The sequence below is a fragment of the Anas acuta genome, chromosome 2, assembly GCF_963932015.1.
Source record: "Anas acuta chromosome 2, bAnaAcu1.1, whole genome shotgun sequence".
NCBI lineage: Eukaryota > Metazoa > Chordata > Aves > Anseriformes > Anatidae > Anas > Anas acuta.
In genome coordinates, this window is record NC_088980.1 from 8,443,024 (window position 1) to 8,458,323 (window position 15,300).

Genomic DNA, 15,300 nt, shown 5'->3' on the forward strand with positions numbered 1-15,300 from the left:
AAGAGAATCAGGAAGACCAGAGTCTGTCCATGAAAAATTTACAAACTCTTGTTAAGTCCATACAGAGTGCAGTATTTTCAGTCACTCAGATTTGTATTTCCCCTGTACAGTTGAGAGTTGGTTGGTGGCAAAATTGTTCTCAGCAGTGGACACTTGAGTTTAGCATCAGATCCCTCCTTGGTCTGTCTAAGCTCATCAAGGCTAACTTTCAAACCATACCAAAGTCACTGCAGCTCACTGACGAACTCTTAGGCACATGCACTTGGGCATCCTTTTTGTCAGTGCTTCGTATTCACTGGAAATTCACTTTGACTCTTTCCACGTGTTTTGCAATTCAGGCTTTTGGTGAACATGAAAGCCTCAGAACAGATGAGGGTCTCTGACCTCTTCCTGCTGCTGGTGCTGAGCCTGTAAGGAGCAGTGGGAGTCTATTTTACTTCTAGAACGATTCTTCAAGTGGCCGAGAGAATGTGCTGTGCTGGTGCCTGCTTGTTATCCTTGTGATCAAGTATCAAATGGAATTAAGTGCTTCTATTCCTCCCATATAAATTGCTAATTTCTTGCAAGAGTTTTAATCTTATTGCAACCTTTACCTTCACAGATCACCAAATTAGCACACAGAGTCTCATTACTGAAGGAACAGACATTTTTGATCATTCATGCTACTGCTGATGGTAAGTTAGCCTATCATTTGCACTCATTATATATTTGGGATGGCTTTGATTTTTCTTAATTAAATTTGCCTCTTTAATGATTCTAATCTGTTTTTACAGAAAAAATCCATTTTCAGCATACTGCGGACCTTATCACACACCTAATTAGGGCAAAGGCTAATTACAGCTTGCAGGTACAGTATGTGTTTCCTTTTTTCATATTTGAACAGTTATTTCCCCATCTGAACTCAAACTGCTGTTATGAAGTAAGCTTTGAAAAGCCACTTGCAAATACAGCCTGCCAGTAGAAACAGAATCAGCACGTAATGTGTTCCGATGGATTCGTGTGCTTACTTGATACCACTGTTTTGGTTTGGACAGTTGTTGAACAGTTATTAAATTAGAGTCAATTAGGTTTTGCAAGACGTATCTCTAAGGAATCGATGCCTGTTAACTTTCAGTGGGAACAACAGGCTGAATTCAGGACGAATTACAGATAAAAAGGGATCTAAATTAAATCAACTGGAAAAAGTTAAGGAGAGAAATGTCACTCAAATCTGACATCCCCAAACGACATATACCAGTCTGGAAAGCCTCTCTTTCTGCAGAATTACAGCTCTGATTTGCTGAACTGCCCACATCCATGCCATTGAAGGCTCAGTTTCCAAAACAAGCCAATCCACAGGCGGTGGGGATGGTCCCTGTGCTCTGCCACCTCCCAAGTCACAGCCAGGAGAGTGCGACCAGCCCAGGCTAGACCATGCCAGGGATCACAGCTCACAGTAGAGATGGTTGCATTGCAATGACCAAGCCTACTAACACTTGATTTACTGAATACCAGCTCCCTCTGGCTGCACTTCTGCAGAGCTTCATGTATAGTTGTACTCACTCCATCAGGCTCCAAAGGCAGGTAAGATGGAGCACGGACACCAGGGCTCAGGAACAAGCATGGCATGGATTTGGTGGGACCTGAGAGATGCAAAGTGCCCCTGCACATTTCCCAGTGCAGAAGCATTGGACTGGCACTTTGGAACTTGAAGGCACTGATGGGCTAGGAACCCCTTAAGGGCTAAGTGAGGAGTGAATAGAGGGCCAAGAGATCTACATCACGTATCAGAATCATAGAATGGCTTGGGTTGGAAGGGACCATAAAGGTCACCTAGTTCCAACCCCCCTGCCATGGGCAGGGATGAAAGGTATCAAGGTACTTGGAGCAGTAGTAAGACACCTCAGTCCTACCTGCAAGGATCCAGTCCAAGAAAAGCATTTTTCTCCATTCCATACCCTGATCTAAATGAGTAATGATGATGACCGTCTTTTGCTTTCCTTCAGTGTGTGCACAAGTTACTTGTTTCATTAAAATGGAAAGTTGTGCTTAAGCTATCTCATTTTGAGTTTCCACATTTTTTCTACTTAAACATTTTTCCAGCAAGCTTTGTTTCAATTTTTTACTTAATGACATTTCTTTTTAAAACCATCATTTTTGTCAGCAAAGCCGAGCTCCTTTTCTCTCCACAGATGTGCACTGATTTTTTCAAGTCTTCATAAGCACCAGAGCAAACACTGTTACTTTTATTGTAAAGGTGGTTTGATTCAGCTTGAACTTGTTCATAATGGAATTGAATGGAAAACCCTCAAAAAAAAAAAAAAAAAAAAAGTTTTTTGATGTAAATGTGCACTGAAAGCACTGCAGTGCCTGAATTAACCTGGACCTGGTGCACATCCTTAGGAAGACATGATGCCAGGGAGGAGCAGCAGGTTTGCAGGCCAAGTTGAGTAGTAGATACAAGTGATTGGTCCCGTGATTTTAAGCCCCTAACAGTGTGCATTTCCTTGTTTCTTTGCAGATTTACCCCGATGAAAGCCATTACTTCAGCAATGAAGCATTACAGCAGCATTTGTACAACTCCATTGTCAACTTCTTTGTGGCATGTTTCCAAGTTCAGGACAAACTCCCAATAGCCCCCCTGAAAGAGGAGGAGGACGACGATTAACCACACGTGTCCGTGCTAAGCACAAGGCAGATCTCTCTAACAATATGCAACTGGATCATTTTCCTGAAGAAAGAGATGTTATGTTGTTAGCATGTATTTAAAGAAAACTGAAAGCAGCTCATCTGCTTTACTTGACAGCAACTCCTTCCTAAATGGAAGAACATTAAGCATGGTGAACTCAGCAGAAACTGCTGTCTGAAACAAATCCATCACAACCAACATCTTCTTTTTCTTTTTTCTTTCTTTTTTTTCTTCCTTTTTTTTTTCCTCTTCGTTTGCCACAAAGTGACTTTTAGTGTGAAAGTGGCAAGACATTGGACTTGAAGAAACACCCCAAGAAACCGCTTTGAGGACTGGAAGATTTGATGTCCCTTTGCATTCAAGCAATCAAGCAGTAGCAGTGAAATCCATCATCCACATTAGGTTACTATAGTTAGCATCACACTGTGTCAGAATAAAATAAAATAAAATCTAACCTAATACACGGAAAAATTACAGCACAATTATCTTAAGGGATACTGATTCATGCATACTTGCCTGCTCTTTCTCATGTTCAGAAGGTTTGTCATTGCTACAGGACATACAAATTCAATTGTACAAAGTATCACTATAGTTACGCTGATGTTTACCTTCCTGTAATTATTTCTTAATTTTGTATAACTTTTACTTCTGTTTTCATTAGGTCTCATGCTTACCTTATTAGCTTCTCAGCTTGTTCTGGATGGGGAAAAAACATATTCCAAATTAACCAACTCAGTTTAGACCTTTGGGTTCTAAAGAGGCAATGAGGGTCAGGGTAACCAGCCAATGAAAAAAAAAAAAAAAACTATTAGACTAAAGCAAAGAAAAATCTCACCCTCGTGTTCCCAGCACAGCCTTTGCTTGCAAGATTGAGCATTTTCTTTGGCATCCTTGAAGAATATGCACAAAAATAGCCTGAATCAGCTTAACATTGAGACATTTTTACAATACTACAGAAAAGGTAACAACCTATCGTTATTTTGGGGGGATTTGGAACAATTAATTGGCAGCCTGTTGGGAAAAGTCTACATTAGGCTTTGGTAGGAGGAATTTGTACCAGATACTTAGCAGATCATCTCATAAAGCCATTTAAACAGAACCAATATGCACAGATTTATTGCACATGATGTCTGTGGCTTAGTTTTATTCCAGGTCGGTGATTAGCACATTCCAAACATGTTTGGTTATCTCTTCTGCTCGCACGAGATTTGCTAAGCATACAAGATTTAAAAAAAATGAAAAATAATAAAAAATTGGAACATTTTCTGTGCAAAGCAAATTTTAAATCTTCTTGTGAGAATATTTCAGCTCTCAGAACAAAACCCAACATTCATTCACTTCCACATTCCCACATCATAAGAATTTTGGCTAGCGTCGCTCCTTGTAAAATATTCTGACCAAATGTACAGCCAGTATTAATACTGTATATTTCATTTTGTTGTATATAAAGGAATGTAAGTCAGTTATTTGTCAGGTCCCCAATCCAATATTAGTCTTGTGTTCAGCATGCATGCGATAACACTTCTTTGCTGATCAGGACTCTTTAGAAGTACTAGCTTGGAAATATAACAATTAATGTAATTTCTTTTCTTGTTTTGACAGCTTGAATGTCAATGCCGGTTTCTACTTTTTACATAGTACCGTGGGTAAACTCACATCCTGACAGCAATGATGATGTTTCCATTGTGTTCTTTAGTGTGTCTTTTTTATTACCATTATTTTAAGCTTTGAATGTTGGTTGTACTTTGACCATCATAAAAAAAAAATATACTGATAAACCACAGAAATGACCTGGTTTGGTTTTAATTATCTTCTTTAATTTACAGTGCAATGACATTGTGTGAACAAGAACTACGGTATAAATCTGCTTTATCCGGCAAAATGCCAAATAGACAACAAGAATGCTGCGTGTCCAGATTTTGCTACACTAAACAGGCTCAAAAGCCTGAAACGAACTTGACCTGAGAAATGTAAAAATCTGCTCTGTCCACAATCTTTTTGTAGAAAGAACTTTAGGATGTGGCATGGTAGTGTTTGTTCATTCATGGAATAAAACATTATTTTACCACCCTGGTTGCTACTTCTGTTATTCAGCGTTAAGTACTTAAGTAAATGTTGAGGTGCTGGACGTGCTGTCCCTGGCTGAACCAAACCCAATCTCCAGGATATAGATGAGCTTAATGAAAACAAGCCCTTATGAATAAATACTCAGCACCATTTACTCTGCCTGTAGCCTGGTCAGTGGTGTTACCATCGTAAGTGCCAGCTGCTTTTAGGAAAACACGTTTGTGGGATGAACCACTGCTTTTTTTGTATGCCCATTTTGCTCCACTGGCTGCAGGGACAGCAGTGACTATCACAGAAAGACCTGGGGGACAAGTAAGGGCCCTCCCTTTTGACCCTAAAACACTAAATCACGTTGCAAGGCCATGCTCTGAAGTAGCCACTCAGAGGCACAAAGGTGAAAAGGATGCTTTCCACCGTGCTGACTTGCTGCATCCCTTTAGTGCTGGCCTGCTAGCTGATGCCACCTTGACTGGACCAGATTCACAGGAGGAAAAACATATTGCACAGCAAATATAAGAAACAATTGCAGACATTTAATCTTTGTTACCAAAACAACCAGAAAGTAGAAGCATTAGCAGTGGTACAGGGCAGGCAGCTTGCGCTAGTACAAAATCGCTTTGCTGCTATTTTGCTTAATTACCTAAATGTAACTAATATTTTTTTAATCGTCCAAACAAATCAAGCTCGTACCCTCAGCTAACTGGCATTTCTGGATGCCATAATGTTCAACTGTAGCATCCCGAAGTGGGAGAGAGCTAATGAGCAGTGCCCTACTAATTCAGGAGAAAACCACAGAGGGAAAAATGAGGCATTGCTGGCAGCTAATTAGCAAAGCCAGGCAGCCAGCCACGTTTGTAATTGTCTGTGGGTTCAGGCATGGAGCAAATAAACCCATCCAAGCTCTCTGCCCATGAGTTCATGCCAAGTGAAAGCCTCATCTCTGAAGGTTAGGAAGGAAAAACACGAGTGAAGGAGAAAGGATATGTGGGATGCACACTGGAAAACCACTGGAGGGTGGTTAGCAGTGGGGAGAAATGGGTGTTCAGTGAGGGAGACCAAAAGGACAGTGCTTGCCCTGGATAAATGCCCACTCCCTTTGGTGTTCTTTCTACTATGGACTTCTTATCTGTTTTCTATTTGCAAAAGAATAGGGAAAGGGAAAAAAAATAGAGAACATAACAGAAAAAAGCACAGTATCCCAGTTGCTGATTCGTTAATCATTGCCTCTTCCTGAGCCAGATACTTGCCTATTTGCATTTTCCTCTTCCTACCCAGGGATCAGAGGCTCCCAGCAGAGCTCAGGGCACTTGCTAAGACCTGAATCCTCTTCCCACTTCATCTTTCTGTCTTCCTCTTCGGTATGGTTATGGTCTGAAAGCAAACCCAGCACCCCCTTGGAGACTGGGTAGTGACAAATATAAAACAGCTTGGTGAACCCTCCCTGTAAGTCACAACCCAGCTCAATTCTTCATTCTAATGGCCAATTCATGCTTGGCCAGCATCCTTTGCTCGGTGCTCAGTCCTTTGCTGGGGGGAGAGAGGAAGGAACACTAACAGCCAGGGGATTTGCATCTCTGCTGGTGGAAAAATCCCTCAGTTTTTGTAGCCCTGAGTAGGACATCACCACTCCCCTACAGCAGGGGCCAGGAGCTCACTCCGTGGGGACACAAAACTCGATGTCCACGTGCTGATGGCCCCGGCAGCACTTGGAGGGGAAGAGCTGATAGAGGGTGTCTGGAAACAGGGAAGCAGCTTTGGCCTCCCCTGCTTTTTGGCATCTTCCACTCAATTCTGGTTTGTACAGCAGGAAAATTGGGTAAGTGGTGACTGCTCTCCTCCAGCAGCACCCAACATCTTTGCAAAGCATCGGCAGAGGGGGAAAGCTTTGAGCTCGGGGTGACACTGAGCCTGTCCTTAATGCATCCCAGTGCAGGACTCGGGTGTTTATATAAGAATGACAGTTTTCATTCCCCAAACAAGTCCAAAAAGCCAGCTGATGTCAGCAGCTTGTTTCTGCAGTAGTAACATCCTGAGAGCACAGCTGGATTTTCAAGCACAGCTGAAGGAATGGGGGGCCCAGGGACATGGGCTCTCTGTGGGGGCTCAGGCAGGGACTGGCTGCCTCCCCATCCCCAGCTACTACTACACTGATACCCATTCTTATCAAGCCAGTAACCCTTTAATTACTAGCTGTAATTACAGCAATACAATCTCCAGGGATAGAAAATAGCCATTCAGCAGCCGGCGCAGTCTAGAGTCTTTTATTTGTCCACAATAATCAATGGCCTTTGTAAACAACAATTTCTGCTGCTGCAGTAGTGTTGCTGACATAAGTGAAGGGGAAGAGTCAGAAATCCTTTGTAAGATTGATTTTTCTCCTTTCTTTTTCTTCTTTTCTTTTTAATTGCTTTGAGACATTCATTAAAATCCAGATATTAAATGAAGCCACGTTCTGTCTCCTCGCTGGGACAATAGCTTTAATCAAAATGTCCATTTCCATGACCAGGAGAGAAGAAAAGAAAAAGGCAAATACAGGTGTAACCGTGCTCCAGGAAAGTACAAAAGCGAACCATGCTCCAGTATTCCTGTGGAACAGCAGGGTTTCCCTCCGTTTCTTTCTTTCTTTCTTTCTTTCTTTCTTTCTTTCTTTCTTTCTTTCTTTCTTTCTTTCTTTCTTTCTTTCTTTCTTTCTTTCTTTCTTTCTTTCTTTCTTTCTTTCTTTCTTTTCCTTCCTTCCTTCCTTCCTTCCTTCCTTCCTTCCTTCCTTCCTTCCTTCCTTCCTTCCTTCCTTCCTTCCTTCCTTCCTTCCTTCCTTCCTTCCTTCCTTCCATGTACCTTTTGGGTCATTTTAAAGGAACAAAGGACTCTTTCAATGAGCTGATCATTCATGCTGATGTGCTATATTTGTAGCCACCAGTGGTAACCAGCCTGCACCAGTTCCTGAATACCTGCTCCTCTTCTGGAGCATCTCATGGTGGGATAAGTCCTCCAGATGGAAAATCAAACCTGGCACATGATACAAACAGGGTAAATCCTCTGCTCCACCTTCAGCTCTGTGACACAGAGGGAAATGAGGGAAGAGGCTCAGAGCAGGGCAGTCCTCTCCAGCAGCTCCCTGTGAATTCACCAGCCCCCGACATGCAGAACCTCAAGAACCTCAATAAAGACCAGCATCTTCATCAGGCTGCCCACCCATTGCTCCAAACCCAAGATTCTTTGTGAGCCTATAGTCCACTATGCCACATCAATCAGATCTGTGCTATTTGTGTGAAGATATTGCCCACGATACACCCAGAACTTTGACATTTATTGCAAAGCATTGAAGAGGAAGGAGGTAGGACAATGGAGAGCCTAGAGATGAGACCTTCCCTACGATTAGGGTTCTGCCTGGAAAGCCCTTGTTCTCGAAGAGGTATTTTCTAGAAAATGAGAGTCCTGAAAACAGTAAATGAAAGCCCCGTTAACTGTCTAGGATTTATCCAGCAGACTTTTGCTTTTGCTTCTGTGATTTTCATAATTGCATAATTTGCAGGGAAATTGAGATGAGAGGAACTTTTCTCACGCGCCCCAGGGGCAGGCTGCAAACAGTTCATCACTCAGCAGAGGAACAGCAGCCAGAACCTCACCCAAACTTCTCAAAATAAATCTGCAACCTCTGGTTCAACAAAAAGGGAGGAAAAGCAGGGCCCAGCCTGCTGCAGATACCTGCTTTGGGACCACCAGGCTCTTGCTTTTAGGGCATGAAGATGAGTGGTTGACACGTGAGCATCTCCTTTAACCCAAGCAGATGGGGAAAGCAAACAAAGAATCATTACAGTTGTCAATTAATGACTTTTAAGAAATTAACTAACCTCTCAGCTTTCAGCCAAATTCCGTACCGCAGCAGTAAGCAGAGCACGCACACTTGGTAGTCTGTATTTATTATGCTTTTACAGAGCCAGGGAAGCTTTTGAAGGGTAGGATGCCATCTGCTGCTTCGAACTGTTATTTCCTCACTCCCGTCCCTTCCCAGCGTGCAGCCGGTGCTGATGGGGGGAAATTTGGAATACGTCTGGGTTATCTGCAAAGCGAAAACACTTTCATCCATGAAACAAAATTTGCCTGGATAATAAAAAGCTGAATGAAGAATTTAATCTCACAAGTTATGAAGAAAAGTCTCTGCATCGAATGAGGCATCCTCGAGAAGATGAATGATATTGACACACAGACCCATTTTCAAGCAAGAATTATTTTATTTTTCTTTCTTTCTTTGCAAATGTACCTTTTGGGTCATTTTAAAGGAAAAAATATATATATTTTCTATGTTATTTCCAGCTTAACTATTGTTGGTAATTGTGCCAATGCCCATCTCCATGTCCAAGGAAACAACCACTGCCACATCTGCGAGATGATGTGATGCCCCGCGACCCTGAAATACAGCCCCAGCGTGTCTTTCTGAAATCTGTGGAGTGAGGAACAAATGAAAACACCTTCAGCTCTTGGGGACTGGAACTTAAACCCGTGAGCAAGCTCTATTAAGTCCGGTAATAGACACCAGCCGTACCCAGGCACTCGATGGGAGTAGCCTGGGATGGATGGCGCACCGCCCGCGCCAGCACTCCGGCAGTAATAAGAATCACGCTGGGCTCACTGCACTGCCTAATCCATAATTTATTGGGCTTCATAAATATCAAAACATACCACAGCTGTTAGCACTTCAGTGCAAAACCCGCAAATATTGCTTCAATTATTCAGGAGCTCATCGCAGGAACCAGTCAACTGCTTCCAAGGTGCAATTTCTGAAGGTATCCATTACTCGGGAGCTGCTGGCTGGGCCCCTGGGGCAGGTGGGAGCACCGAAAGCAAGAGGAAAAATCACCTCTTGTAAAAAAAATAGCCCCAAAACCTGAGCTCTGGGCATGGAGGGGGATAGACAGCTTGGTGGCAGCGCACAGAGGGTCCATGTGTAGACCCCTGCACCCCGTGGAGGGGGCTCTGCTACAGCATCTCACTCCCAGGGGCTGCCACAGTGAACTTTAAACCATCAATCCCTAAAATTCCCCCTCTTAAATTTACCCTCTGTGCTGGATACAAGTCACATTTGTTGAAATGGTGAAGCCCGGCAGTTTGTTTTGACCCTCCAGTGATGAACCACCATCTAAACCACCCTGGGCTTCCCCTCCTGGAGATATCTCCGTCACCCAAAAGTATTTGGGTGCCTGAGACAGGACCAGCACGTGCCACCTTAGGGGCTAAACCTGATCGATACACTGCACCCCCTGTTTTTACAACCAGGTTTCCAGGTTGGACTGATTCTAGTCCTGTGGGACATTGCTAGTCCTGTTTTATGGGCCAGTACATTTTTCCACTATGAAATATATATACATGCATATCAGTGTAATACTAACCAGTCTCCCCAGCCATCCTCCTGAGAAGAGGACAGAAGAATAAAATGCTTGAAGCAGCAGATGGCACCTCATCAGTTTTACTCCAAAATGAGGAATCTCAGGGATAATTAGGTAACTGAAAGCTTCAGGAAAACTGGCATCCAGCAGGAGACAGTGGTGAGCTTCGCTGTTGAAAGGAAAGGCTGAGCTGAACTAACAGCAAAGAAGCCACATGGAAAGTTGGATGATAAAACATCATAGAAAAGGGAAGCAGGTCTCAATTGTTGGGCTCTTTGGGGACTTTTTCTGAGCATGAGATGAAGCATGAGATGCAGTTCACCCCAAGTGCAAAGCAACCTGACCTGGCTCTGTCCCCATGTGCACCCCAAAGATGGATGTGGCTTTGGAGAGGGACCCTGAGAAATGAGGACAGAGGACAAACATTTCATCTTAAGGCAGGCTCCAGGAGCAAGGGAGAAAATCCAGTCCCCAAAATGTTGATATAGATAAAAATCAAGGGAAGGTTTGACACAGGATGCAGGACTGGTCCGTGTCACAAAAATGATGCAGAAAAATATCATTCCTGGCGCAGGGGAACATCTGTTCTTGTTGAAGAAAATTTCTGGGACAACTTTGGATTCTAGCAAGTGAAGATCCCCTACACCAGGCTGTTCTTCATGGGAGGGTGTGCTTGTGACACATACCCAAACCTGGAGCCTGGCTGGTGGCTGGACTGAAAAAAAGATGAGTGGTCTCATGAGGCATCACACTCACAGGGATTATTGCCATAGTTGTGTGATGACACAAAAAAAAAAAAAAAAAAAAAACAAAAAAAAAAAACACTTCCTCCTCTTCTAAACATCATCTTTTTCCCCAGAAGGAACCCCAAAGGTTGTCTTGGTGCAGAGAGTATCCCTTTGGGAAAGCCCTGCCTCCAGCTGGGGACACCACCATGGGACAGTCCCCATCAGCCAGACCCAGCAGCAGGTTGCAGAAGAGTTCAGCTCCATGGGACACATCACTGCAGGCAAAAGAGGGGCCAAGAGCCTCTACCCAGGGGGATTAGACAAGATCCATACGATGGATCACCTCTGGGAAAACCTGGCAAGGGTCTGCCCGGCTCTGGCTGGAGATACTGAGAGCCACCTACATGCTTGTGGTTGGACGTCTCAGTGCAACTGGAGCCTTGGCTTCTCTGCCATCTGTGGATGATGTTCGTATGATGCACTGCACTCACATTTCTGGGGCTGCCAGGGCTTGGGGAGAAGGCCAGTGACTGCAACACCTCGCAGGAAGCAGGCAGGACAACATCAGATAAAATGCTGACCTTCCAGAAATTGTACCCGAGGATTTGAACAAAACTTTGTAAACTGAACCCAAATTTATTTCCACATCCAGACACTAAAGACTCACTACCCATCTTGGTCTGCTTCATTCCTCCAGAACTGAAAAGCTGCTTTCCTGTAGGAGTATTTTTTTATATTTAATGCTCAGAGCAAACTCCTGGTGTTTCAACATGGCCAGGGCCATCTGAAGGCCTCCTAGGTCAACAGAGTCCATCTCCTTGTTTAAATGGATGACAGCTTCCTGGCCCCATGAATTTTGCAGAGCCAAACAAAGCAAAACAAAACAAAAAACCCTTTGCAGGTCGTATTTCTATCAGAGAGTTTTGCGGCATGCGGAAGGGCAGCCCAGCAGGAAAGGGCACCCGCTGCCAGGCAGGGCTCCTGCGAAGGAGCAGCATGAAATTTTCATGCAAATTTCCCACCAGGGCCACTCGAATAAAGCTCCAGATTTCCCTGCCTTTTTTAATGAATAAATTACTCGGCCTCGTTAGCGGAGTCTCCAGCACGAGGGCAGCGAGCATCACCCTTGCTGCTGAGCTGACCGAAGAAATGCCATTACCGGGGATGAACGCTGCCCTTAAACTTGTGCCGGAGAGCACATGAAAAATGCCTTAGCTCCTAATCTCACCCACAGCCACGTAACGGGGGAATAATTGAGATGTAAGTGCTGCTCAGGCACGAAATGCAGAAGGATTTTTTTATTTTTTTTCTCCTTTATTAGGCTAACAAACCATTTCTGAACCAGTGGAGCTCTTTAATGTGCTGGGGATTTTGTGCTCGGTAGAAGCATTCCCCAGGTCTTTGGGGAACAGGCGTTTTCTCCTAGGACACCACAGGCACCTGGGAGGGGATTTCTGCAAACAAAGGGGCTCTGACAGTGACTTCTTGATACAGCTGTGGTAGATCTAACACCACGGGGCCATCCAGGCGAGCTGTTTGTTGACTTTTGGCTCTTCATCTCCGTTTTTCAGCTCACCTACCCACAAAACCAGAGGCCAGAGGAGGCTGCAGGGTGGAAACAAGCTCAGTGCTCGCATCTCCAGAGCCAAAACGTTGGTACCGAGGTGCTCAGACCCCTTCTGGAGGTTATCCTCCAAGGAGGACACACAGCGTGTACAAGAGAAGGGCAGTGTTTTATAAACCTTTCCAGCATGTTCCTTTATAAGGCTATTTCAATGGCTGTGAGCCCCCCAGCACCCTGTGTCATCCCCATGTGCTTCCAAATTTATCACAGCCCTTCCCTCTGAAAAGAGCAGTCTCTGCTCTTTCTTTTCCCCTTTTTCTAGATCATGGGACAGCAAACCCACCCACCCCAGTCTCCCCACTGCTGGCTCACACCCCAAGAAGTCCATTTGGTGGCACTCTCTGCCACATAGTACAGACCCCACAGCTTTAAGCCAGGGTTTCTCAGCACTGTCTTTACTACAAAACCTCAACAAATCCAACGTATACGCATCGAGTCTAGCTGCAATTAAGGAAAACATACATATGGAAAGCCTGCTACTAGAAACGTCCTTCCTAAAATACAGACTAGCAGTTCCCAGGCTTTCAGTCAGTACATGAACATATGGAGGTTGCCTGATTTTCAATTCCATTAACTTCCTCACTCTGCAGAGTGCTAAAAACTGCAGCTTTTCTGTGTACGCCCCTGGCAGCTTTAACCACAACCGTATAGAAGGCAGGAGGGAGGAACAGCAAACGCCCCCTCTTCACCCGGCCAAACATCTCCCTGCACACAAGCAGCTGGAGAAGATGAGCACAGCTCTCTAAAAGCACCACAAAAACATCCATCAGTGCTGGACTGGGTTTGGTTAACAGTTCGGTTGCTTGGGGTTATTTGGGGAAGCATCCCTGCTGCTGGGATGAGATGCATTCAGCAGCTCCAGTCCTACTAGGCTGTTGCTGTTTGCTTTGTTAATGCCCTGTTTCCCAACGCAAATGTTTCCTTCAAAATTTGGAGTAAAAGAAAAAAAAATACACAGATTCAGACTCTATTTCTGACTTTGGGGGGGGGGGGGGAAAGAGGGGAAGGGAAGGGAAGGGAAGGGAAGGGAAGGGAAGGGAAGGGAAGGGAAGGGAAGGGAAGGGAAGGGAAGGGAAGGGAAGGGAAGGGAAGGGAAGGGAAGGGAAGGGAAGGGAAGGGAAGGGAAGGGAAGGGAAGGGAAGGGAAGGGAAGGGAAGGGAAGGGAAGGGAAGGGAAGGGAAGGGAAGGGAAGGGAAGGGAAGGGAAGGGAAGGGAAGGGAAGGGAAGGGAAGGGAAGGGAAGGGAAGGGAAGGGAAGGGAAGGGAAGGGAAAAGCAGCTGAAAGAGCAACAGCACATTGCCACAGATGGGACCATGGTACAAGGTGTTGTGTTGTTCATCTGCCCCCTGCCACATCAGCCTCTGGGCTCGCCCCAGATATCCCCCCGTGGCCCAGCAGGCTGCTGGTGGAAGGTCAGGAAGATGCTCTCCAGTTTTCTGCATTCACCAGCAGAGCAAAGGGGCAGCTGGGGCAGCTCTTGCTCCTCTGCCCCCGTCCTGCCCCTGCCCGTGTTTTGTATTCCACCTTCATTCCCTTGCATTTGCCCCAGCTGAAGCTAACATTTAGCTTTGAGTCCTAAAATTTCCTTAATGTCTTTTTGTGAATGCTCACCAGCATTTCAGGGGCTTAGCATCTTCTCAGTGAATCTGCCTGTCTCTTTCCTTCTGATCCTGCCCAAATCTCACCATATGGCATCAGATGCTTCCCTTTATCCGATATATGTTATTTTTCCTGTTTCCTTTATCCTTTGCTGTCATTGCTACACACAACCGCAATCGTTTTTTATGATCACTGCATGCCACAATCAAATTTAATAATGATGTTACGCTTTCTTAGGCACCCACTAGCTTCCTCCTTTAAGTAGTTGCCACACCTGTGCTGCAACCACTCTTAAAAGTAACTGTATCTGTTGAAATTAAAATTGCATTATAAAAAAAAAAATGCAATTTTGCTCATGGGAGGTTTGTCAGAGACATCAGCCAAGCCAGGGTTTCACCCAGAATTTGGAGGAGGGAGCAGAGAAAAGCCAATAATAGAAAGGAGCCAGCTGTGAGAGCTGGGTCTGCAATCTCAGCCCAAACCACAAGGATGACAGCAGGGCTCAGCCTCCAGCCGCTGTAAGAATTGCTCTCTTATTGTTCTGGCTACGTCTTCTGCAGGTCTGTTCCTGAATGAAGGATGTTTGTGATATGAATGAAAGGAAGATAAAACAAACAAACAAAAAAAGCACCACAACACACATTATCCTGCCTTATGTGCTCCTGCAATGAGAGCACCATGAAAGCAGGGAGGAATTAAGTGGCGACACCGATGTTCTGCCTCGCTGAGGGTTTGCAGAGCGGTAATTAAGAGGAGCACTTTGTGCATAAGAGAGCTTCTCCTGCTGCAGAGGAAGAAAAAACATCTCTGCTCATTTTAATAAGGCGCTGATGGATTGCACTAATCGGTTACAATAACATTTCAGCACCTTCCTCGTGCAGATCTAACTGCTGGGTAACCCTGGGATGTTTGCCTTCAGCCTGGACCAGGACCCGGTGCAGCTACTGGGGAAAGGGGCAGCAATATAAATGGTGCTGGATGTGACCCTTGTTGGGCCCCAACCCAGCCTGGGTTTATTTATTTAAGCTTTCCCAGCACGGTTTTGAAACCCCTGCTGCTTCCCAGGTATTAAACCCCAACAGCTGTGCAGATGGACGCAGCCCCCATTCCCCCAGGTGAGGCTCCTCAAATCACTGGAACAACTTTCAGAGCAAACCCACATCACCCAAGAAATTGTGGATTAGTAAAAGCCACCCCAGAGTGATGGCACAGCCAGAGAGCACGGGCTGG

General features: G+C 44.9%; 1 protein-coding gene across 5 annotated transcripts in view; it reads left to right on the forward strand.

The window, feature by feature from the left end:
* Nucleotides 1–4,736, forward strand: part of DPP6 (dipeptidyl peptidase like 6) — a 549,348-nt gene extending 544,612 nt beyond the window's left edge. For all 5 annotated transcript variants that reach the window (XM_068673426.1, XM_068673428.1, XM_068673425.1 and 2 more), the window contains exons 24-26: nt 602–674; nt 774–847; nt 2,501–4,736. In XM_068673426.1, coding sequence (XP_068529527.1) covers nt 602–674; nt 774–847; nt 2,501–2,647 — 294 coding nt within the window. In that variant the 3' untranslated portion in view covers nt 2,648–4,736. The remainder of the gene's footprint in view (nt 1–601; nt 675–773; nt 848–2,500) is intronic.
* Nucleotides 4,737–15,300: the final 10,564 nt, after the last annotated feature.